Here is a 27,550-nt window from a genome sequence, read left to right as displayed (position 1 = left end):
ATGCTCATCACCGTAGGTGGCTGCAGTGTGCTTTCCCCTGATTTCATCTTCATTTCTCTTTCACCGCTTTGAGAAAGAAAAGAAAAACATCCATAATATATATATCTATATACATATAGCTTATATTTTTTTCTTGTCGGGAGAGTAGGGAGAGAAAGTGCACCCTTGCTGAGGACTGAAGACGAGTGCATACGATTCAGGAGGAAGTTCAAGTCGAGTCTACAGCACGTTATGTCTCAAGGAAGAAGCGCGCGCGATGATCGGAAACGAAAGACTGATTAATTAATCTGAAGCCAATAATCCGCATTAAGCGCGAGACAAACCCGTCCACAGGCTGCAGTTTCACTGGAGAGAGTATAACGCAGGATGGGAAAGAAGTGTGCGTACGTGTAAGTGTGTGAGAGAGACAGGAAGAGAGAGAGAGAGAGAGAGAGAGATGCTGTGAGACATTAAAGCATCAGTCAAGTCAGCATGTTACGTGTTTAAGCTATGGATCGCGCGCGACTCGTTATCTCCATCTCTGATACACTGGGACCCTTCTAATAATTGCTGGATTTGGGGATTTTTTTTTTTTCCCTCCCATCGGAATAAAGCCTGAGAGATCCTGCTGAGAACACACACTGGATGTAGATGTGGGATTTATCAGAGCTGCCCAGCGTTTGCATCAAGAAGGTGATAGATTTATTCTTTAAAAAAAAAATTTCCTCTTATTTTTTTCTGCATTGCTTGCTAAAGGCTCTCCGGCTCGCGCGCTCATATCTCACTAAAAAAAAAGAAAAAAGAAAAAAGAAAAAAAAACCTGCATGGATTTCACAATAACTTGAGGCTGCAGAGGATCATCCGTCCATTCTGCTATCCTTGACACACCACATATTTAAAGAAATAAAAATAAAGGAACATGTGTAAGTAGGTGATGGGAAAGAGATATAGTTATATATTACTTCTACATTTCATGTCAGTGCATGCATTTTATACCTTTGCATTCTAAAATTTTATCCGTCTATCTATTACATATCTATCTATCTATCTATCTATCTATCTATCTATCTATTCGTTCAGCTAGATAGGCAGATGGATAGACAGTCTGTCTATCTTCCCATCTTTAAATCTCTCTATCTTGTCATTGGCTACATGATTGAAGGCTGGTGCCAAAATAAGCTGGTAGAATTTGGATCCCAGCACCTCCCTCCCCCACCATCCCCCCTTCTGTTGCTCCACTTAGCGTTACTTTTGCTAGAATATGGCGTTGGGTCATTCATATTCCGTTCACATGTGCAGGCTTTTGCAAAGACGCAGGAGGAAAAAAGAGACGCCGTGTATCTCTGATTGTCCCTGTCTTCACTTTGCTGCATTTGATAAGTAGATGAGGTGAAAGGCGTCCTGAGTACATCATGTGTTCAGCTTGTTACTCATCTAACTGCATGCTGGGTCGCATCCTAGGAAGCATTATGCCGTCTCCGACAGTTTTTTGGATGGTAATTGTGAAAAGCACAGACGAAGGTGGCAGCTCACACACATGGCTGTACCTTGTGTCTCCAACAATTAACCCTCTTGATTATACCACAGCCAGGTGAAGGTAGGCATTACATTCCTGACATGCTGGCCGAGGTTCTGGGTTGTACCGGAAGATTGCATATTTTCTGTGTATGATTCATGGACGTGGGTTGTTGCTTCCCTGATACTTTTTTTTTTTGCGCATGAACTGTTTGACAGGAGGTTCCGTCTTCCCTGGTAATAGCAATAAAAAAAAAAAAACGAAACAACACTGAAAAGCAGGGATGCTTCTGCATTTTAATCTAACAAGCTGGTTAAGACATTTGTGTAGGTAAATATTCGAGACTAAATCTCTACATTTGTGCATTCTTGATTCAGGAAGACGCAGCTAAGGCTCCTTGTTTCAGTGCCTGCTTGTAAGGACATCAAGCAAAGGCAGTCATCTGAGATAATTGCTTTTAACTGGTACTGCTCTATCTATTTCAGTTCCTGAAATGATGCACTAATTATAAATGTCATCTCCCATAGTCTGCCAGAAAGATCTGTTCTTTTCCTGATCTGAAAGCTACAGTGTAGCTCATGTACACTTGAAACAAGTTGAACAGGCTGTCTACAGTTTATTTCAAGTGGCACGCCTTTGATGAATTAAACACCAAATGCTTTATGCACTGCTTGAAAATATTTTTTAAAAAGAGCCGTGTTTCTGTTTTGACTTTATATTTGTTCTCCTGATTCTTGAGACCAAGCAGGAAAGCAAATGTTATTGCTGGATCAAAAACCAATGGCTGGTGGGGGAAAAAACATAACAAACCAATGTTGGGTAACTACATCACAAACAGTGGATATGTGATATATGATATATGATATATTTCTGCATGTGCAGAAACAATTCACAAGCTAAGCATTTTAATTATCAAGATTGCAGACAAAAATTGTCTATTATTATCCATTTTCAACTGCAAATGCTGCAAAAAAAAAAAAATCACAATGGCTTTCATAGTACATGCTTGACAGCTGCTCTATTTTGTTCAGTGCATTCTGCTCCATAATCATCTTATCCAGCTTAAATAAATGGAGCAAAATCCCAATGCAGATGAGACCAAATCAATCTGCTAAAAATTAAAAGCATAATCACATTTAGATGATAATGTTACTGACTCAGATCAGTTTGGTGCTTGCCACTTTGCCATGGGCTTCAATGATTTAAATTACACTCCAGTATAAAATGCTATGGAACAGATTGGGGTGTGGGTGTTCATTTTCAGCTCTGTAGAATCATGTTTGTTGTGCTGTACAAATTTTCCTGAGAGTCATGTTTGTTGTGCTGTATGATGAGGCCCGTGTTACCTGTCATCGCAGTTGTGGTCTGTGCATAAAGCTATGCATAAAATAAAACAACCTGTCAGTCTCAGTCGTTTAAAATCTTTTGTAATTCATATGTATATCCCATGGTCTTTTAATTGCCAATATCTTTTAATGTCATGGTTTAATGGTGACATCTCCAGTCAATATACAGCCATCATACTTAGACCTTAGACAACCAAAATCACCTTTGCTTTCTTCTTTGAGAGTGCCTTTCAACCTTAACATATGAGATAACTGCAAAACTGCTCCTAAAATTGTATGAGAAAAAATGATTGAGATTTGGTTCATTTACACAAGCTAGAGATCACTGCTCCTCTTCTCAGGGTGATGACCTGAATTTAGCCCTGACTCATGGGCTGCACATTACAAACCCCTAAAGTGCAGCTTTGATTGATGGTGTATCCTCTCAGTAGGCGCGGAGAAACAAGGTTTAGTGTGCAGTCCTGGGACTGAAAGTCCACAGCAAGGATGAGTGTTAATGTGTGGAATGTGTCAGCTAAGGGAAAAACAAAGCAAATACCAATTGCTTCCAACATAGTAAAGTGGGTGTGTCTCGGAATTTAGGCAAAATAGCACACATTTTTCTTGGCAATCCATGCTGTTTAAATGAGAATGAAACCGCAAAGCTATTCTGTTCTGTTCCAGTGCTATATAAAAGCCCTCTCTAGTGTGGGTCAGGTAGGAAGTTCACCTCATACCATGAAAAGACATTAAAAGTTTAATAACAGAGAGGCCAGTTATCATGTGTAGTGGCTTCTTTTAAAATGCAAAAAAGAGGTCAGGGGAATAGTGAGCAAATTCATTAAAGCAGTTTCTGTTTAAAATCCACTGATGTAGAACCATTCAAGTAAAAAATTTCTCACATTCAGCTGAATCCTCAATTTAGCTAAGGTAATAGAGACAAGGCCCTGCCAGTCACCCAGCTGTGCTCTCTGTTCTAGTCATTAAAAAAACTCATGGTCTTTTATTAATCATGTAGTTAGTTTCCATATTCATCTGTCCCCCCAGAATATAAAACAACAAGCACGCCAGTGGAATTTTAATTGGCACAATTGAGATGCACATGTGTCTCACTTAGGGATGTCACAATACCAAAAATCTAGTAGTCAGTACCGATACCACCAAAAGTACACAATACTCGATACCAAAGTCGATACCACGGTGTGGTGTAAAAATAAAATTTAAAAAATTAAATTAAAAACTCTCCTGGAGGACATCCTCCTCTGGCTGATACTGGCAAAAAGAGAGAGAGAGAGATTTTAGTTATCAACTACTGTCTGACAATGAGTGGAGGCTACAGTAGAGGTGCACACGCACCTAAACGCGCACACGCACACGCACACACACATACCTTATACTCTGAAGGCAAGCATTAGTTTAAATTCACTGATATGGTGGCAGGCCAAAAAGATTTATTAAAAGCATTAACATTTGAATAATTATTAGTAACATTAGGCTACATTTAGCTGACAGCACATGGGCTGAATGGCAATGCATGGTGGCCCATTAGATGGTAGTTTATAACACTGCAATGTGTTAGCGTCGTTAACAAATAACTGGCTATCGCAAGCATTACATGGAGCATAACGTTAACTGGTTTCACGGCCACAATGCCAGCTGCCTCAAACAAACATAATATAGGACCTGTCTTTCAGGTGCCAAATTCCAGGTATTTCCTCGCTTTGTTTGAAATGAACGATAGCATCGGTTGAACACCGGCTTCAGAGCATCAATTATATGTTTGTTGTCATCCACCTCGAATGCGAAGTATTACATATTCCATACCACATTTCCTCTCAACGAGTCGCGGTGGCGCTAAACTTCTATAGTTTTTCCCCGTGTGTTTGTAGTTGTTGTTCTTCTTGTTCACCACTTGTGGACAGACTAAAACACCTGCCCATATTTGCTACCCCGATCAGGTCCGGAAGAATTGCAACCTCGGTACCTCCATTAGATCTGGTATCAACGCTACTCCAGAAAAACAAGTACCGTCACGTTTTAAGAATGTTGGTACCGACTTGGTACCGAAGTATCGGTTCTCGTGACATCCCTAGTCTCACTTTGTGCTATTGTGGCTGGTCCCACATGAATACCTTAAAGATTGCACCTCCCAAACCTGTTTATTCCCAAGTCCCATCCTTTCTTCAGTGAAAAATCTCATCTGGATACTGTAGACTTCATAACTGCTGCTGTCGTCATAAAGACTATAATGCTCATACTGAACATCCTTTCAACACACATAGTACAAACAGCACCTTATAGTATAAAACTGTGGGAGATTAATGGTTTATAATCCAGCTGTCACCCAGATGAGAATGGGTGCCGTTGTTGTGCTGGTGTTTTTATAGTGTAGTTTCTCTCAAGGATTCTTCATGTTGTCTCAGTTTTTCCTTGCCACTGTTGCCCCTGGCTTACTCATTAAGGATCTAAATCTGCATCCAGCTTTCTGTAATGCTTCTTTGTGACAAACTTGATTCTCATACGCACTATACAAATACAGTTGAACTGAATTGAACTGAAAATGCATGTGTTCCTCTCTAGGAAAAATGCTTGATGTATATGGACCATGACTGTAGGATCAAAACCATCTTGGACACTGACATGCTTACGGCGGTTTTTGTGAAGTGTAAATGGATTTTTACTCTGCACTATTGTGCCTATTGATCCATTTGACATGCTTCCATTTTGCTTTACCGAACTTTTATATTTTTGGCTGTTAATAACAATGCTGTCATGTGTATAAAAAATCTATACATGTACAACTGTATTATAATCAGAAGTGAAATATACTACATAGACCATGAACACAGAAGAAAAAAAATCACTAGTGTAGAATTAGATGTTACTGTAGTCTATTTTAATATGAGCACTGAGTGAAAAAGCCTTCAGAAAATATCTGGCTGTATATAAAATAATCCTCTACACATAAAAATGGCTGTTTAGCCAAATGTGTCACACTAATAGCTGATATTTGCCAGCATGCTTTACTGAAGAAACTCAGCAGGGTACAACGAGTTGCTGATTTTGGCGTGTGTATGAGAAACTGAGCCATCTTTAATGCTGACCTACAGAACCATGATGATGCAATGAACCAATCACCAAACCACAATGGTATACAATGCTTTACTGTACATGTCAGTCTCACATACAATAAGTCATCATATGGAAGGATTGTTTGTCAGATTTGAAGGATTGTGTCGATATGGCAGTAGTTTGTTACTCAGTACTGTGACCGCCATGACAGTATTTATATTTTTCTGGCACATGTCACATGTAATGATACATGTTTTTAATCTAAACACTAATTAATATTGGGAATGTTTGTGTCTAGCTTCTGTACTGAGTAGATAGTAGATACTGTGTGTGTGTGTTGGGGGGGGTTGGGGGGGGGGTGTATGTACACACACACACACACACACACACACACATACATATATATACACATTATATATATATATAGATAGATAGATAGATAGATAGATCTGTGAAAAAGTCTTTGCACATGCAAAGAAATGCTGTACAACAAAGATGTCTTCAAAAATAAATAAATTAAATGTTTCTACATTAAAAAAATACTATAAAGTGCAGTAATAAACAGTAGTGACTGAAACGAAGTCACTATTTAGTTTGACGACCCTTTGCTCGTTAAAAAAAAAGAGTAGTCTCAGATACACGTTCTACAGTTTTATAAGGAAATGAGCTGGTAAGTTTAATTGCAGCATCTTGCAGAACCAGTCCCAGTTCTTCTGGAGATTTTGACTGTTGCACTTGCTTCTTATTTTTTCAGCAAAACCCAGCAGCCTTTGTCTGAAAAGTGTCTCTTACGTAATATGCTGCTTTCTTTACTGACATACAAACATTTTTCTGTAACATTTAATTCTGTGCTGGAAAAGTAATGTTTGCAAATCTAAAATGTTTTTGTACTGACTCAACAATGTAGAAGTCATTAAATATTTTATATATATATATATATATATATATATATATATATATATATATATATATATATAAATTTTAAATTACATTTTTCGGATAAATCACTTAAACCATTAATAAAATGTGTACAGCACTTAGAAAAAAGCATTTTTGTCTGATTCAGTTGACTATGTATCAATGTTACATTCAAATATTATCATTCAAGTACTTCAAATTCTTTTTTTTTTATTTTCGCATTACGTGTGAGTACATTAACATCCAATGCTTGAAACATCCTTTTACATGATTCTGTCTATTCTAACCATAGGTAATGAAAACTGTACATTTTAGTGTTTCACAACATTCACTGAACACTCTTACCTGAACACATTACCTGAAATATTCAACAAGTCACATACTTCACCAGGAAGTTACATCATTTGTATTTCCTGAAGATCATGGGGAAAAGGAAATGTACATTATGTTTTCATATTTTAATGATATTGTGATATTGACTATTGAAACGCAAATCTGTTGCCCAAAATATAGAATTAAAGTAAATTATTAGTAATTATTAGCAAATCATTAGAGCAGTGCTCACTAACCCTGTTCCTGGAGATCTACTCTCCTGAAGATTTTACCCCCAACCATAATTGTACCCACCTGACCATCTAATCATTGCCTTAAGCAGTTCTTTAAAACAGGTGTGTTAGAGTTTGGTTGGAGATAAAAACCCGCTGGAAGCTAGCCCTCAATGAAGCGGTCCGGTGAACACTGGATTAGAATGTCATCCATGCTAATGGTTGCTAGTTAACCACATTTTGTGTATTTGCTAATTCTATGCTAAAAAAAATTCAACCCTGTTACTCATTTAAGATCAAAATGCAACCATTTTCAGAAAATAAACCTTTTATATTGTTGCCTGAGATGGGTTAACACATTTTTGAATGGTTAAAAGCATCTTTTCTTACAGTAGATTTAATGTTAAAATGATAAATAAAAGTTTACATTTTAAGAGTTACTACAAATAAATGACACCTTAATCATAGAATCACCCTTAATACTCTTCCTGGATTGTTCAGTATTAATGATAAATGATACAGAGCTCTAAATTTTGGTTGTCATTTCACCTAATGTAAAGTATATTAACCAAACAGTGACCTCCCAAATCAGATGCCACCCAAATTATAGCAGATGAGTGAGAGTTTGAATGGGCCGCAGTAGTTTAAATCCCGCAGCAGATGTTTGATTCCATGCGTAGATGCTTTGGAAAACCCTGTCTGAGGCGCATATGGCACTCTAGAGGAGGTCCAGAGCATTCTGCAGACACACAGACGTACAGCCACACAGAGGTGAAAGTTCATCTGTTTAAAAGGCTTCTGAATGTGAACGCACGCCCTCAGAGAAGCTTATTAAGCAAATGACTCATTTAAACAATAAATGGACTTTGGATGCTTTGCTGCCTCCAGCTGTTCTGACTGTAATACATATATTGGTGGTTTTTGGAAACACTGCCCTTGCAATTTAATCAGGGCTCCAGTTGATATCATCTTGAGAGTGAAATGACAGACTGGATGTTGAATGTTAATATAAGAAGCTTCAATAAACACTTATATCCCATTAAAGCTCCAACTGTGTAAATTGTAATATTCACAAAGATTATGTATTGAAAGCAGACTGGGAGCTGCATGTGGAGTATCATTTTGCCATGTGTGCACACTATATTTTTGTAAGCAATGTGATTCCCTAACAAATCTGGGATGTTCATTATTTTGGAAACACCTCTCTCACATCTTCCCCCATGGACGTCTTTTCCGTCTCCTTCAGCACATTTCTGAGACTGGAGAGAAACTGGAGGGCAGGTGGCTTTTTCAAGCTTCTCATGTCAGTTGGCATGGATTCTGAAACAGAAGGGTGTCAAAGGGAACCGTGTTTTAGAGGCCCATATACCACAGGGTGCCTAGAGTCCATGCTGGTGCAGACAATCAGAGTTGATTTTGTTCCACAACAAAAGATGGAGGCAGATATGCACCATTCAGCATCTGAAAAAATGCTAGCGGAGATGTGAAACGTCTTTTCTTACAAGACAGACTAAAAGCATGTTTGTAAAAAAAAATTTGGCCCAATTTTGCCATCACAGAAGAATTGCACATAGTAAAAAAAAAAAACTAAAAAAAACATTTCATTGTAAGTTCAGATTGGCAGTTTTAGAAGGTATAATGTGCCAGTACAGCCAAAGATAGTTGACATTGGAATTATTTATTAAAATCTCAGAGTGTGAGCTCTGCTACAGTGCTCGTCTAAAAGCCTATCGGAGGACTGCATAGGATGAGGCAAAACTCACAGGACAGCTATTAGTGGCAATGATGAAACATAAACAAGACATGGACAGAAAACGGACAATGTGGACCAAAATATAACAAAGCATATTCTTATTACCTCAAGTAACAATGAAGAATGTTTCTATATGTACAGCCCAATTTTCTACACAAGCCTCGATCAGAACATAGTAATTTCCTTTAATCACAGGTCTATCGTTAGAGGACCTTCACTGTATACTCTAACAAGGTGAACGTATTATTGCAGTCTGAACACGTTAGAGTACAGGATCTTCATCTAGTGTGATGAGTAGCAATCTTAAAAGACTGATGAAATGGTACTGTCTAAAACAAGCTTCAGCTTTGCCAACCTCCGGCTAATATGGCAAGTGTTTTAAGCAGTTACTGTATCGCGTGTTTGTGTTTATTCACTGAAATTGTTATTGACTTGTTTTTGTGTCTTTTGTGCCGCAATTAGAATGACTATTTCTGCACCACTTAGGCTTGCACGCTGGTGGCAGAGAAAAAAAATTAAAATAAAAATCCAGTATTTTAGCACATACCCAGTGTAAGTGAGCAGGATGGATAGATATGATGCACAGAAAACCACATCGAGGCCCTGAACACACAAAATATATGTGTGCATCCTGCAAGCAGCTGAGTGATTCAATTGGCCTGGCTTCATACTGAGTCAATACTAATGTCTGAGGAGACTATATGGCCACAGTAAGATTATAGCTCTGAGGCCCCAACCCCTTCTATTGTCATCTCAGGCAAGGAAAGTAATGGTTACCATGGTCTGCCCCTTTACATCTCCTTGCTGTATTGTCTGTATTATACAGTCATTAAGGCTAATGACTACTCAGATTTATTTGTTTTGAATTGTGGAAAATACAGTGCAGACAGCCCATAACAACATGTAGGTGTGGAAAATATCAGCCACGGGATGAATAGATGCAACATGGTGCTGACAAGGGAAACCGAGCAGAATGCATTCACGCTGTTTTGTTCACCAGACCAGTGAAGCAAGATGATATCAGGCTCCTTTTTAGTGCATCACTTGTGCATGAATGTAAATGCTCGGTGCTTAGTGGAACACCCTAGTCATATGCATTATAATTCATGCAGGGTATTTTTTTTGCATGTTGGACACCAGGCGTGATGGATAGACCAGCTGAGACAGCATTTCAGCAGCACCTCATCTCCACGCATTGTGATCTTATTGTTATGAGGTTCTGTATGGCATTTTGCAGAAAAATAGATTCAGCATGTAAACTTCATTAAGATATGTCATTCTTTTTTGATTTTGTTCCGGTTTGATATTAAAAGGAGGGCGCTTTCACAGCCAGGCAATCAGGATCCAGTATGACTAGGTGATGGACGCAGATGAAGCTACTTAAAATCAACCTCATGCCAAAAGAGCAGTAAATTTGGCATTCTGTACTTCCTTAATGCTGTACACCAGCTAAATTTAATGAAATTATAGTATTCACTCCAGGAAACCAGATGTAGTTTAGTATGAATACCCAAATAATAATATAGCTTAATTGTTGAAAAATGAAGTGTGGAATCCTGGGCAGTATTTGCTCTACATAGTAGAAGGGGAAGTGCTAATGGATTGTAGATGCACCAAGTTACAACAGTGCTTCACTTTTGCCAACTTAGCAACTTTGTCACTAGACCTGTGATGTTTTTAGACCCCAATGACCAATCACTGAACAGCATTGTTCCCAACAACCAATTACTAATCACCATTGCGCCCAACAACCAATCACTGATCACCATTGTTCCTAACACCCAATTATTCAACACCATTATTCCCAATGACCAATCACTGATCACCATAGTTCCTCATGACCAATTACTAATCACCATTGCTCCCAACAACCAATCACTGAGCACCATTGTTCCTAACACCCAATTATTCAACACCATTATTCCCAATGACCAATCACTGATCACCATAGTTCCTCATGACCAATTACTAATCACCATTGCTCCCAACAATCAATCCCTGATCACCAGTCTTCCAAATGACCAATCACTGATCACCATTGTTTCTCCCACCTGTAGTCTTCTTTGTTCTTTATTTTTAACTCTCTTGGATATATTTACAAGTACTAAAAGTGAGATATTTCACCCAGAACTATTCTCCAACCAAAATTAAAGTAGTAGATAATCTGTTATTTGACATTTGAGACCTGTGTTGTGGTTATGGAACACAAATGGAGAAAAAGCATATAAATATAATAAAATTTACTAGATGTGTACTACAAAACAGGAAGTAATCACGGTCCTTAAAAAGTTTTAGCTTTCAGAAACATTTTGGTAAATTTGCTAAATAATTCTAGTATTAGGTTTTTTTTTTTACCAGCCTCTATTATGTATTTATTTTTTATCTGAGGTTTTATCTAGGTAGCAAGCTAACTGACCCACCTTATGACGGTTAAGTAGTAGGGTTTAATCTACAAAGTAAAATGATATGTAGTCTTAGGGACTGCAAAGTTTTAAATCTATCTATTAACCCTGAGGGACTCTTAATCAAAAACACGCCGACAGAACCTTATAAAACCAGCCGCTATTCAACCCTACAGAATGATAAAGTCTTATTTGACACCTGGCCATAAATTGACTTTCTAAATGTCTCAGCATTTTAAATCACAATTGAGGTGTAGGACCTATAAATGTATTACACTTCCAGCTACTATGTCAAAACTTGATGCCTGCTAACTCAAGATAGGACTGTATAATCCGAAGGTCAGGAAATGGGAGCTCAATGCCCAGTCAGATAATCCATGGGCCAGCAGGAGGGCATTACATTCATCACTCCATTGGCTGCATCACTCAATCAGCTGGATTGCCATCACCAGGGAGCCTTCTTATTTAAAATCATGAACAGAGGTCTTGAAGAGTCAGTATGCAGAACGTCGGATCTGGTATCGTCCTCTCCACAGGACATCTCAAAGCATGACCCATTAGTAAGTCTGATAATGATGCCAAATAGTCTTGCGAATATGTTGTGTATTATATCAAGCATGGTGGCTGATGAATAAAGTAATGTCCCTTGTATTAATTGCCCTTAAGAGGTTACTTGGCTGAATATGAGGCTGGCTGCCTCCACACACTGAAGCATGTCAGTGCGTTTGAGCAGCAAAGGCTCTTTCAGAGGATTGGCTGTGTAATGCAATCTGTATGCAGGGGATGAGTGCTGTGCAAGCTGTGGCTCCCTCATTTGTGCCCATGCAGGAGGGTCACTCCATCCCTCTCTTCCCTCCTTTTCCTCCCTATTCTCCTCCTGCCTGCTAGCAGTGCGCTCTTCATTATCTCAGACAAAACCGCATGTCACAACATGAAGTTTTCATAGCAACCCTTAACTTGCCCTGAGCTGCTTATGGACAGCCCGACTGATTTTTTTTTTTTAAATTAGATTTTTTTTTTTTATTCTGGGTATTTTTGTCTCTGTGCAGACATTGCGGAAGTCAACAGTCTGTGCAAAATATTGTGTCTTGTTTGTGAATAATGAGGGAACCTGTCTCTGACTGGAGTTCAGCAAGGAGTTGTCGACAAAAGCAATCTCTGTTTTAGATTTTGCGTTTAATTACAATGCACGGTGACTTAGTTAATGAATAATGAATGTGACTCTATGCTCGATGTGCTCAGACTTTTAATGCAGTGCTCCGACTCTTCGTTTCATCTCTACACTGTGCATTTTCCACAGCATCCTGAGTTAAATATACCTCCTAGGTATAACTATGTCAGTGTTTTCATATTGTCAAAGGGGGATAATGGTTAAAAATGTTAAACAGAGTGCAAAAAGAAGCACAGGAACAAGAGCTCAGCTGAGTTTGACCTCGAGAAGCAATTGCCAAGCAATGGGAGGTCAGATGGCCAAATGGGTTATATCTGTAGTGTGTGTGTCTGTGTGAGAGAGAGAGAGAGAGAGAAAGACAGAGAGAGGAGAAAGCTGTCACACAGACACAAGCGGCTCTGGGAGTGTGGATATTAGAGAATGCAGCTTTGTGAGCTTCACACGATGAAATGTTCTCACTCTTCTGAACATACAAAGAAAGGGGTCTTGTTCCATGTGCACTATAATGCTATTGTACAGTTGCTAGAGCAACCTATGATTGGCTGTCTATGGAGTTTCTAAAAGAGGCACCGTCTAGTAATTTAAAGAGGAATTAGGCTCTGTGGTTGGTTGCTATTCTTAAAATGGGTACAATTTTGCACTGACATTATAAATGCTGTATCCACTTGTTACTGCAAGTGTTTAAAAGTGACTCTAATGTGAAAGCATGAATTATTCCTAAGCATTCAGTGTGTGTGTGTGTGTGTGTGTGAGAGAGAGAGAGAGAGAAATGGTAGGGGTGTAACACATGTATATAGAGCACTGAGTCACCACCGCTGTGCAACAGTCTGGACACAATGTGAGGTCCGTTCTCTGAATTAGAAACACAGCAACCTGAAAGGCAAAGGCCTCCCAGCAGCAGCTCACAGCACAGTTTTCAAGAGGACCATAATATTTAGGCTGGATTTACTCTGAGACGTCCCTCGCCATCTTATCCAGAGGGCACCAAGCAGGTGCTGGGCTTAAAAACCGCTAAAACATATGTGTAGCTCTGTCATTAAGAGTGCGCGTTTGGAACATTTTATTCCAGCCTTCTTGCTGTAGTTCTGAAAGGATTGAGAACAAAATGGATGTTGTGGATAAAAGTGATGATCGATGATCCATTCGTTGTCTGAAACAAAGCAGGTCTAGCTTAGAATTCAGACATCAACCATAGAGTATAAATGTCCTTAGTTCAGATGTAATAAACATTTATGAATGGTTTGTCTCTGCATGCTGTAAGAAGCCTGTGGAGAGAAAGCATTCATGAACTGTAAGGATTCCCTGCATGCCATATGGAACATGCAGAGAACCATTACGCTTTGCTACAAGATTATGTAGTCTTCAGATTATTCAAAATATCATTTAATTTCGAATAAAATGTTCTCCTTTTAAACCTTTGATGTCAGATTAGGTCTACATGACATTTGGATCCCACAGAGTGCTCTATTAAATCAGTGGCAAGTTTTAGGATGACCCCGCTGTCTGTAGTATTTTTACCCAGTCAGCATTCTGCCTCTCTCGTTCTCCATCCAAATGGTGGAGTGAACTGAAGGGTCTAGGCCAGCGAGATCACGCTTTACTCAGATCATCTTGATGAAGAGCCTATCTCGCCTGGATGCTCCTATAGATCCGATGCGTTTTTCGGCTTTGTGACCATTTCCAGAGTGAGAGAAAAAGAAGAGAAGGTGTTTTTACGATACTCTACGTGCCTGGATGTTGCCACCTTGCTCGGGTGAAGTGATTTGTTGTGGTGCGGAATAATGTTTCTCAGCTCTTTTGTGTCGGCTCGCACAGCAAAATAACAGAGGGTGAGAACGCCTTGCTAAAAATTCCGCCAGTCAACAATAAGAACATGCAAGATTGCCTTTTCGCGAGCTGTGTATTTCCAGCAGGAAGAGCGGCTGCCAAAACAGCGACTGAAGAGCTTTTGTCTAGTAATTGTATTCCTCCTCAAGCTCTTTCCCCATTATGTTATAGATTTTCTCTGTGGGATGTGGTAGAAGAGCAGCACACGAACACTTCCCCATGGACAGATTATCTGCTACAATGGTGTTAAGGTCCATTGTTGCAAAGATGACTAATAGCATTACACAAGCCGCAAATCTGATGGGGTCTTGTGCTCAACTCTGTGCTCAGAATAACCTGACGGAAATTCCGATGCACTTCTACAGGGCCGACATTAATTTGTAGGAGCTAGGCTTTCAGTGCCCGTGTTTACCAGCTTCATATTGCCATACGTGCACACGTTTAATTTTGTTCCCAATGGCATTACAACTGCAGCTCGTGATGTACAGGATAGAGTGCCGAGACCATGATTGATTGCTCACTAATCCACTTTTTATCCTCACCTGCAGTGCTGTGGGCTGCAGTTTTGGCACTGATCCTGACAGTTTAAAAGTGAACCAGTATTTTCACTAACAAGGGTTTCACACAGTTCCAAAACATGGGGGCGCACCGACCCACGGGCAATAAATTACCCTCATGCATAGCTCCTGTATTTCTCCCAGTGGTGTGTCCCTGAGTCTGAGTCGAGCACATGGTGAATGCGTTGCCACAGCTGCCTGCTCCACATCCGACACCCGCGCTTCACTGAGCAGCTCCTGCAGAAGATCTCTACATGTTGCACTGTGTCATGACTCGGTAACTGATGTCTATATCTAAAGCCATTCTCAGGCTGTAAACCTGCCACTCAGCAAGTCCTTCGGATGGTTTATTCACTGTGCATAAAATATTTCATCAAAGATAATTTCTTTGGCTTGGACTAGATTATAGCAACTACACAGTTGCACCCAATCAGTACTGTGATCTTATGTATTTCATGCTGTCATAAAATACATGTATGGAATGTAATAAATTGTGTCCTGAAGGCCTGGCTTCTTTGGCGTGTTCTGATTATTAAACATAGTTGACTATATTCATTAGCTGTAGGTCCTGCGAGCACTACTAACTTTATTTGCTTGATTTAATAAACTAAAGAATCAATTCATTATAAAGATGTACAAGCTTTGCATTTTATTTCCATGCCAAAAGCCACTCTGCGATGGAATAAGCACAGAAGCTGAGCTAATGAAGATGAGAGAGAGATTCAATAAACATGCAGTCAGAATATGATTAAGAGCTAAATTACAGTGGATACTAGCACACATAAATATTAAGTATTATTGTCTTGGTAGCTGCATCTTACAGTAAGTAATAAATCTTACACTTGATCAAGTATAACATGAAGACATAAATATTGAATTTCTAAAACACGATTTTTTTACCTAACGGCGTCTAATATACTTGTTTCCGCTGTAAAACCGGATAAGTTCATTTAACTCAAAACATTTGAGGAAACTAATTACCTCAAAATTTTTACGTTGATAAATCAATTTCTTTCAGCCAAATACACTTAAATATAACAGAAACTGTTATATTTAAGTGTATTTGGCATAAAGAAATTGATATATCAACGTAAAAATTTTGAGGTAATTAGATTCTTCAAATGTTTTGAGTTAAATGAACTTATCCGGTTTTACAGTGTGTAAGCTTGTGTTGTGAAAGGCATGTTGGTGAATTTTAAAACGGTGCGTTCAGTTATCACAGTGATTCGGGAACCAGAGAAAGAAAATCTGGAATCCGGTACAGTAGATCAGAAAAGGCAACAAGAAAACCAAAAACACAACAACAAATTCAGGAAAACAAAAGAGAAAGTGTAGGTCCTTATCTAACATCACATACTGGTTATCTCTTTAGTATAGCCGAAACAATGTAATGCACAGTTACATTTGTTATATTGAGGAATAATTCTTTCTTCGGAATAACACAGCATCCCTTAGGCAGGTTTTCAGCATTCGAATCCTTATTTCAATGTCGTTGACAGCATATTTAAAATTACGTCATATGAATGCCCTTTCAGACTCATGCACAGTATTGCCAATCAGCAACGAGTACTTTATATGTTCAGTAACAACCTTTCATTTGTGTTTGGAGTTGTGTTGATGTGTTTCTGAATTTGCTGTTGCGTTTTTGCTTTGTTAATGTGTTTTGCACTCACTGGCCACCGTAATCAATTAACAAAAAGGCAATAGATTCAACTGACTAAGGTGATCTATTTGTGCTTCATATTCAACTTCAGTTCCTGCTGTTATCAAATACCCGCCAGATTCCTATGAGCCCTTGGATTGGGACTGTCTCCCATTTGTGTTGACACCTACTATAATGAGTGTGTCCAGCATTCGGGTTACATGCTCACCTGAGGCGCTGCAGAGCTCTGTACAGTTCCAGCATGTTGAGAAGGCCAGGCATTAGGAGGTAATCAGCAGGAACATTAGGAGTGTGAGACTGGCGTTCCCTGCAGACTAATCCACCCACGCCACCTGACATGACCAAAGCCTGCAAAAGGGAAAAAGCCTGATTGTGGCCATTTTGTCTGATTATTTATGTGTCATTATGGTAATGGAGGTAGCACAAGTTAGTTTAGCACAATCTGATGATTATACGGATTATACCTGGCTCCAGGCTCAGAGGCATAGGGCTTCACACTGAACTAGTCTGCAGAGCAGTAGTCCTACTGAATGTGCAGGATCCAAGCTCCAGAGGATTGGAAATGTGCATTACTTCTAAGAGTTGTACTTATATTCTCTAAATAAACAGCTAGAAGAGCTCTTCAGAAAGGCAAGTAAAGTATTTTTACATGTCTCAGCACAACCGCAAAGAGGTACTCAGCTCGCTGCATTGAGTGGCAAGGATGTATTATGTTCATCCCTGTATTTGGTGCATAAGACTCTATTTAAATTAAAGTTGGATAGAATGGAATCGCCTGACCATCAAACTAGATTCAAAACTAATTGTAATTAAAGACCATTCACAAATTCCTTTCATTGGAATAAAAGCTCATTTTGTATAATAACGCATTAGGAAAAGGAATCAGGCTTAACACTTGAAATAATGACTGTAATGGTTATACATGTGTACAAACAGTAGGTATATGATTCAGTACAAATCCGTCTTTTACGGTTGTTAACATTATCATCTACTCAAGGCAAATAGGATGCGCTTACACTTACATTTCAGTCTTTGTAAATTCTACCGAGTACTTCCTTTTTGTAAAGCCTCTCTTTTGACTGCTGCACACTCTCCCAATTTCAGTAAAGACCTTGGCAGGCAGCCTGTCAGCCAAACCTCTGTGTAAGCCATCGGTTCCGTCCAAACACAACGTCTCCTGAGAACTTGCTTTTGTGTGGTGTTTGTCCTTTTATAGTTGTAGGGCAAACAAAGCTGAGTGCCTTCCAAAAGCAGCTTATGAGATTTTGTGCTGTGCATTTGAACACCTTAATTTTGAAGCATTTGCATTAAAGCGGGATAAAATAAGTGACCAGAAAGTAATACATTATTGTTAGAAATAGATTCATTTACATTAAATCACTGTCTCCAGTAATAAATAAACAAATAAATAAAAGCTTTAATTAGATATAAGATTGTGGTTGAAGGCTAATTGTTCTCAAAATTTTGAGCAATATAATCACAAGTTGTGACATTAGTTATGACCTTGAATTCGGGAAATGGTGCGTCAAATGACTAGAAAATAAACCTTGACAGAAAATATGATCGAAAATAAAAAATAAAAAGTGCGATATATTGAATATTAAACGCAACATACATATCAGTGGATATATTTTTACAATGAAGGTGGTCTGACTGAGCCATAAGAATAATTTTTGAATTTAGTCAAATTAACTATATAATGCCTGAAAAGACATCTGACATTTAATAGCAATTCAAAGGTCTATACAATAAAGGTTTCTTCCATGGTCCTCTTGTGGACTTTTTGCCTTCAAATCAAAATGACACTTTTTCTAATGTCCAAGAGTGCATTGGAAATGCCATGACAGGCATCGATTGTGAAGTAAAATGTGGTAGATGATTGATATAGCGTTATAGCCATTCTATCAGAGATGCTGTCCTCTGCAGCCACTCCTGCAGATCAATAGGGCTTTTTACTGTCAGACATTCTTGGGTAATTGAATGAATGAATGAACCAGTCTGACTTCGGAAGCAGACAGCTGGTCCTTGGAGAGAGTCATGGCATGCATTGTTCAATGCACAGAAAAATAATGTTTTTTTGTATGATATATAAAATAAAATACAATTATAAAATAATAAATTATTATTATTATTATTATTATTATTATTATTATTATTTTATACATAAAATATATGCAACCATTATGTCGAACCATTCCCAAATTTCTTTCAATGAAATATGCATGAAATGATATAATGAATTTATAATGGATTTATATATCAAAAGAATAGATTAGAAGGTTTTATTACTTCAAAATACTCCAAGGTCCTGCTTTATTTCTTTCCCCTGGCTCAAGTTTATCAGCTCAAACTGACATTCACCTCTCTTCCTTTAATTACTTTTTTTTCTTGCTACAAATGCTGATGAGGCTGTAGGGAGATGTTTTGTTTTCATCCCCTGTACTATGAACCAACTGAGAAATGACAAAATGAGCTTAAATATTAAATTTTCTAAATTATGTTATAAAGGTATTTAATGTTATATACACTGATCAGCCATAACATTAAAACCACCTGACTAATATTGTGTAGGTCCCCCTTGTGCCACTGAAACAGCTCTGATTCATCAAGGCATTGACTCCACAAGGCCTGTAAAGGTGTGCTGTGGTATCAGGCACCAAGACATTAGCAGCAGCATGCTTTAAGTCCTGTAAGTTGCGAGGTGGGTCTCCATTGGTTGGACTTGTTTGTCCATCACATCCCACAGATGCTCAAATTTCTGGAGAATTTGGAGGTCAAGTCAACACCTTGAACTCTTTGTCATGTTCATCAAACCTTTTCTGAACAATATATGCAGTGTGGCAAGGTGCATTATCCTGCTGAAAGAGGCCCCTGCTATTAGGGAATACCGTTGAAATGAAGGGGGTGTACTTGGTCTGCAACAATGTTTAGGTAGGTGGTACGTGTCAGAGTAACATCCACATAAATGCCAGGACCCAAGGTTTTCCAGCAGAACATTGCCCAGAGCATCACACTGCCTCTGCAGGCTTGCCTTTGCCATAATGCATCCTGGTGCCATCTCTTACCCAGGTACAGTAAGCAATGCACACACCCATGGCCATACATATGATGTAAAAGAAAATGTAAGACATCATTCTTCCATTGCTCCATGTACTGTTCTGGTGCTCACGAGCCCATTGTAGGTGCTTTCGGTGGTGGACAGGGGGCAGAATGGGCACTCTGACCGGTCTGCGGCTATTCCGCCTCACCCCCAGAAAGCTGCGATGCACTTTGTTTTCTGACATCTTTCTATCATAGCCAGCATTCACTTTTACAGCAATTTGTGCTACAGTAGCTCTTCTGTGTGATTGGACCAGACAGGCTACCCACGCACATCAGTAAGCCTTGGGTGCCCATGACCTTCATTGGTTCACTGGTTGTCCTTACTTGGACCACTTTTGGTAGGTACTAACCACTGCATACAGGGAACACTCCACAGACCTGCTGTTTTGGAGATGATCTGACCCTGTCAAAGTATCGCAGATTTTACATTTGTCCATTTTTCCTGCTTCCAACACATCAACTTCAAGAACTGACAGTTCACTTGCTGCTTAATATATCACACCCCTTGACAGGTTCCACTGTACCGAGATAATCGATCTTATTCACTTCATTTTCAGTAGTTTTAATGTTATAGCTGATCGGTGTATAATGGATAATGGTTACATTGCTATGTAATGAATGACAAAGGCTGACAGCTTGAATAAAAACTGCTTGTGTTTTCACTTGAATAATTAGTCAATTGTACTCAACATTAAAATTAAAGGTATACATAAATAATAATTCAAAGCCCTGGTGTTGGTATGCCACATATGAATTTGAATTAGTTCTTTTACTGATTTTCTCAATTGCTTAAACACTATAACCAGGACTTGAACTAAAATTTCAAACCCATCACGCCATTTATCAAAAAGCACACCCATTTCCCTAAACTATAAACACTATTCCCCTGTTTTGACACATGAGTCAGATTTGTTGAACTGTCACTGCAAAACTCTACACACAAATCCCTTCATTTCTCACTGCCTACACCATGTGGTCATTTAGAAAGCACTAGCATTCAATATTGTTCAAGTCAACACAGCTTCAGTTTAATTAGCACACAATTACCTAGGTGGAAACACCAAGAGTCAAAATTGATCACACACCAGTCAGAATCTTCAGTAGATACATAAAAGGGCCTGAGCCAGTTGACTCAGTTTTGGAACAATGGATCCAGAGAGACATGAAGGAAGAGGTTGAGGACACCGGAGAGGAGGAGGAGGAAGACCAGTAGGGAGTGGAGAAAGAGGTGAAGGAAGAGGAAGAGTAGGAGGTGGAGGAGTAGGGAGGGGAAGAGGAGGATGACAACAAGGAAGAGGAACGGGAAGGGCAAGGTCAAGGAGATATGCAGTCTCGGATGAAATTTGTGCCACTCGTTGACCATGTCCTTGTTCATGGTGTGACTATGAGGGAGGCTGGGCAACGAGTACAGCGAAGCATCACTTCACCATTGCTCAACCTTCAGGGAGGAAAACAGGTAGGTGTACTCTGTGCTCTTACAACACATACATGTACTGTAGCTGCCCTACTATACTACTGTACTAAAAATAAACACATCAAATTGCCTCACATACAGATAGAGTTTCTGTATGCTTCCATTTTGTAAAAAGAATATGTTACAGTTACAGTAATCAGTACTTCTATTTTTGTAGGACACAGAGACGACCACTTGGTGGAGGCAGGCTAAGGCGTTTGTCGGAGGAGCAAGAGAGGGAGCTGGTAAATATGGTCATTGCCAACAATGTAATCTGCCTGCGAGAGATTCAAAGGAGCGTGATTGAAGACAATCACCAATTTCGAGGGATATATGCCATCAGCCTCTCCACAATTGATCGCATCCTCCGAAAGCACCGGTTCCGGATGAAACAGACCTACTTCATCCTTTTCAAACCAAACCCTAGCAGAGTGGGAGTCCAACATCTGGAATATGTTCAAGTATGAGTTTTTATATTGTATGAAGTATTGTGTACCATCACAGTATAGCAGTATAGCAGTTTATACTGTAGCACAAAGTACATATGGTGGTCTGCCATTTGTGCCCTCTTGAACTGTGTTTCAGGGTAATCGTTTACTCTACTGTGTTTCATGTGTTTTGCAGAGAATCTTTGAGATTGAAGGCCAGCCTGTTCCCCATGAGATTATCTTTGTTGATGAGGCTGGATTTAACTTGACCAAAAGAAGGAGAAGGGGGAGGAACATAATTGGCCATCGGGCTATTGTGAATGTCCCTGGCCAGCAAGGAGTGAACGTACTCCACCGCCATGCCATTCTTGGACCTTATAACTCTATGCTCCATCTTGGTTTCCTTGATGGTCTAAGAGAGGTTGACCAGAGGGAGCCAGCACAACCAGAGCAGCTTCGCTACGTTGTTGTTTCAGATAACATCAGCTTCCATCATGCTGCTCTGGTTCGTGATTGGTTTACCAATAACCCAAGGTTTTCCAACTTCTTTCTGCCTGCATACTCTCCGTTTCTAAACCCGATAGAGGAGGTTTTTTTCAGCATGGCAGTGGAAAGTGTATGACCGACAACCTCACATCCACGTTCATCTCCTCCAGGCCATTGAAGAAGCCTGCCTAGACATTTCAGTTGATGCGTTCCAGGGGTGGATCAGGCATGCAAGAGGATTTTACCCCCGCTGCCTGGTTAGGGCCAATATAGCCTGTGATGTTGACGAGATTCGCTGGCCTGTCCAAGACCAAAGATGGGATGCTGGGGCAGAATAATTTTTTGTTGTTGTTGTTTGGTGTATTGTACTGTACAGTACATTAAGGAATAAAAAATGTGCAAATGTATACATTTGTTGTGTCTTTTGTTTTGTTCATCACGTGAAAAGGTTTTTGACGGGGAGAACCACAAGCAACATAATTTATCACCGGTTTTTGTAGTATTGATCTGAATTTATCTCACCAGTGTGTAAGACTATGTTGTAGTGTGTGTGTGTGTGTGTGTGTGTGTGTGTGTGTGTTTTTGAGGGCTTGTGTGTCAGGTCTGAGGGCAAAGTTTGGTTTTTCAGCAAGATTGAATGGTTTTGAGTGGAGAGCTTCTTCTTGACCTGAAAATAAGTTTGGGAAATTGGGTGAGAAGTTATGGATTTGTGTTTAGAAAGGTGGCATAATTTCAAGAAATGTGTTTAAGCAATCGAGAAAAAACTAGTCATTATGTTACATAAGCAATGCAGCGGTGTTTCTTAGATCGATATTTGTTAGCTTTCCTTGAGATACATATAAGCAGGAACAGCAGGAGATGTCTCACACAGTCTATATTAGGCTTGTGTGGGTAGTCAGGAATATGGTGTGCACTAATCTCTATTTATGGACTATTAATCCAGTTTTGTTTTCAGTATCTAACAAATGTGGGAATTGAATCTTTGATGGAATCATTGTTTTTGGAAATGGACTCTGACTTTGCAGTCAGTTAATACGTCTGAGAGCATTTAAGTTCTCTCCGATATTCATTGGTTATTTTTGGTTTAAATACATGAGCTCCTGCTAGGATATGGCCTGATTACATTGTGCATCCCATTAAAAGTATGTCCCCTGTAAGACCTCTCAGCGTCTCACAGTGCTGTGTCAATTATGTTGCTGCTAACTAACACTCGTTGCTGAACGCAGACATTAATCATCTATGTCTCCACACATTTAATTCAATCACATTTCTGCAATTTTGCAGTTCCTGAGATATATACATCTGCCATGAGGGCGTTTCTCAATTGCAGCTGGAAAAAAGCATGATGGAGCTAAATTAACTAAACCCGTTTGTAATGATTTACATTTATTCATTTAGCAGATGCTTTTATCCAAAGTGACTTACAAATGAGGAAATACAAGCAAAGCGATGTATCAAGCAGAGAACAATACAAGTAGTGATACCATACAAGATTTTTAATTGAGCTCTTGAGAAGCAAAGTGCGAATGTTGGGGAGGGGGCAATTTAGGGGCTACTTAAGTGTTCTACCAGGCGTCGGTCGTTGCCTGAGGGAACATAAACCTCAAGGAGAGTGTTGAGGTAGGGAGGTGCTCTTCAACACAAGGTCTTGTACATGAGCATCAAGGCCTTGAATTTGATGCAGGCAGTTACAGGAAGCTAGTGGAAGAAGATGAAGATGGGTGTGACACTGTTTCTTTTGGGCTGGTTGAAAACAAGGCATGCTGCTGCATGATATAAGTTATAGTAAAAGAGACATGACTGTAATAGACATTGTCACAGGTTTATCTTAATGCTGAAATGTTGTAATAATGAGAAACTTGATTTAATAGGTGCCCACTTGATTTAATAGGTGTAAATTCAGTGAATTGCGTTGTGCGGTGCATATAACAACATTTTCTGTGTGTGATTTAAACCTGTAATTTACAGCACACTCTACTCACACAGAGGTTATGTTTAACTCCGCCAAGCGAGTTTGGGTTACTGACCGGTGTGCCAGATCTCATAATGTTTTCATCCTGTTTGCTCTGGTTTTTCTCCTGTCTGTTTGTCTCTGTCTCTTGTTCTCTGTCATGTACACACTCGAACAGACTCTATCAATATAATTCTGAGTGATGTTAGCACATACTTATAAATATGACAGGTAATAGTCAGATTTTTTCATGAGAACACTCATCGAAAATCATTTTTCTGTACTCCAGTACTGGCATATTTCTATGGGTTTGAAGGGTGCTTTAGGCCAGTAGCATCCTGTATAGAGAAACCCAGAAGTGGAACACAGTCCTAAGGGGCCTGTATGCTTCTTCCACTTATCTGGCAGTCTGTTGTTTCAAGATTTCCATATATTGATTATTTTTTCCATGCAGACTTAAAGACTGTTCTCAAATACTTTTCCATTGGTTAAAATAGTTAAATAAATAAATAAATAATAAATAAAACTTTGATCGGCCCCCTGTTCAGGGTGTACCCCGCCTTGTGCCCGAGGCACCCTGGGATAGGCTCCAGGTTTCCCATGACCTTGACGGAAGGATAAGCGGTATAGAAGATGTATGGATGGACGGATAAAAACTTTGTCATGTACTGGAGAAGATGTAAAGCATATAATTATCATTTTGGTGGTCATATTACTAAATATTTCACATTACACATTCACAAATCTAAGAGTTACACATACCAGATCATATTTAAAGGTGAAATTTACTTAAGATTCAACAAGTGTGGACTATTTAGTACATTTAGTCCTTTTAGTACATTACATATTGGGTCCATAAACATAACATAGGATGCACTCTTTGAAAAACATGTTCCTCAAGGTTTCTTAGATATATGTACTTGGAACCCTCCCTGAAAGGGAAACCCATTGTTGTGGCATTCTAAGGGTTGTCCCAGAGGTGTTACTAAGTATCAGTGGAGCAAAATTATCACAACCTCCATCATGACATGACTAACAAATAACTATTTTTACTCTTTTTCAGGCTGCTTCATTCAGGGAGATGGAACCAGCAGACGATAAATTATGAATGTTGAACAAGATGACCTCTTACCATCAGCACCAGATGATGAGAGGTCCTAGATGGAAAGGGGCTTGGTTTGACCCCTTGTTCCTCCTGCTCTTGGCTCTGCAGTTGCTTGCAGTGGCAGGATTAGTAAGGGCCCAGACATGTCCCTCTGTGTGTTCCTGCAGCAACCAATTTAGCAAGGTCATATGCACACGCAGAGGACTCAGGGAAGTCCCTGATGGCATCTCCACCAACACACGCTACCTGAATCTTCAGGACAATCTTATCCAGGTCATCAAAGTGGACAGTTTCAAGCATCTACGGCATTTAGAAATCCTCCAACTTAGCAAAAATCATATCCGCAACATTGAGATTGGCGCCTTCAATGGGCTAACCAGCCTTAACACCCTGGAGCTCTTTGACAATCGCCTCACAACGATCCCAAATGGAGCTTTTGAATATCTCTCTAAGCTCAAAGAACTATGGCTTAGGAATAACCCAATTGAGAGCATACCATCCTATGCTTTCAACCGATTACCATCCTTAAGGAGGCTGGACTTGGGGGAGCTCAAACGTCTCTCCTATATCTCAGATGGAGCATTTGAGGGCTTAAGCAACTTGCGCTACCTGAACATGGGAATGTGTAACCTCAAGGAAGTCCCCAACATTAGGCCCTTAGTTCGTTTGGATGAGCTTGAGATGTCAGGGAACCAGCTGACGGTGATCCAGCCTGGTTCGTTCAAGGGTCTTATCCACCTCCAGAAGCTGTGGATGATGCATTCCCAGATCCAAACAATTGAAAGGAACTCTTTTGATGACCTTCAGTCATTAAGTGAGCTGAACCTGGCTCATAATAACCTCACATTTGTGCCCCATGACCTTTTCACTCCTTTACGCCATTTGCAGAGAGTACACCTACACCACAATCCCTGGAATTGCAACTGTGACATCCTGTGGTTAAGCTGGTGGCTAAGGGAAACCGTACCAACTAACACCAGCTGCTGCGCTCGCTGTAACTCTCCTGCAAGCCTCAAGGGGCGCTACATTGGTGAGCTGGACCAGAGCTACTTTCAATGTTATGCACCTGTCATTGTTGAGCCTCCTGCAGATCTTAATGTTACTGAGGGAATAGCAGTGGAGCTCAAATGTCGGACAAATTCTCTGACCTCAGTCAGTTGGCTAACACCAGGTGGCTCCATTATGACACATGGGGCATCCCAGGCACGTGTCATGGTGCAAAATGATGGAACACTGAACTTCACCAGAGTTACAATGCATGACACGGGGAACTACACCTGCATGGTCAGCAACATGCTGGGAAACATTTCAGCTTCTGCAGTCCTCAACGTGACCTCTATAGACAACAGTGGTTTCAGTTACTTCACCACAGTCACTGTTGAGACCATTGAGCCCCCAACTGATGGGCTGAGTAGGACCCCTGAGCAATCTTCCTTTGGCTGGGTGGCATCATCAACTACAAGAGCGACCCCAATTTCCACAGAGAAAGCCTATACCATCCCTGTGACAGACGTAGACAATGAGGGAGCTCTCAATGGTTTGGAGGAGGTAATGAAGACCACCAAGATCATCATCGGCTGCTTCGTGGCCATCACACTCATGGCTGCCGTCATGCTCATCATATTCTACAAGATGAGAAAGCAGCACCACCAGCAAGATCACAATGGGCCAACTCGCACAATGGAGATCATCAGTGTAGATGACGAACTGGCAGGGGTTCCTGCGATGGAAAGCCACCTCCCTCTTCCTCCATTGGAGCACGACCACTACAACCACTACAACTCATATAAGAGTGCTTACAACCACGCCTCGACACTCGGCTCACTACATAGCTCTGTGCATGAACCTTTACTAATCCAAGCCAGCTCAAAAGATAACGTGCAAGAGACACAAATTTGAATTTCCTCACTTTGAACAGTCAAAGTTGATCTGTACTAACAGTGTTATTGGCTATGGTGGCAGACATGTCGTGATGAGGAAGATGGGGAAGACGTGTCAGTGAGGATGTATGTATTATTTCAACAAATGTGTTTACAAGCAAAGATTATTTATTTAAAGATATGTCTAGTGGCTAAATCAAAAAAAAATACTTCATATCATTTTCCTCCTCCTAATTTTCATTTGAATTTGGGATTTAATGGATGAATGGTCTGCTGAAAAACAATGCACTTGTGAATTCAAAGTAAAATTACATGCTTTGGCATCCTCCTGTGAACAAACCACAAGGTATTATGTTCATAATAATGACATATTTGTTGTATCCGTGGGCATGCTGCAGCATTTCACTTCATCTTTTC

General features: G+C 39.8%; 1 protein-coding gene across 1 annotated transcript; it reads left to right on the top strand.

Moving 5' to 3' along the window:
• On the top strand, positions 1 to 27,550 carry lrrc4cb (leucine rich repeat containing 4C, genome duplicate b). Its single transcript, XM_053617223.1, has 2 exons — positions 1 to 672; positions 25,212 to 27,550. Exon 2 carries the CDS (start codon positions 25,257 to 25,259, stop codon positions 27,150 to 27,152), a length of 1,896 nt encoding a protein of 631 aa, XP_053473198.1. The 5' UTR covers positions 1 to 672; positions 25,212 to 25,256; the 3' UTR covers positions 27,153 to 27,550.

This window comes from Ictalurus furcatus, chromosome 27 (assembly GCF_023375685.1).
Source record: "Ictalurus furcatus strain D&B chromosome 27, Billie_1.0, whole genome shotgun sequence".
Lineage (NCBI taxonomy): Eukaryota > Metazoa > Chordata > Actinopteri > Siluriformes > Ictaluridae > Ictalurus > Ictalurus furcatus.
Note: the sequence above shows the minus strand (reverse complement) of the source record. Positions and strands in the feature narration are given on the sequence as shown.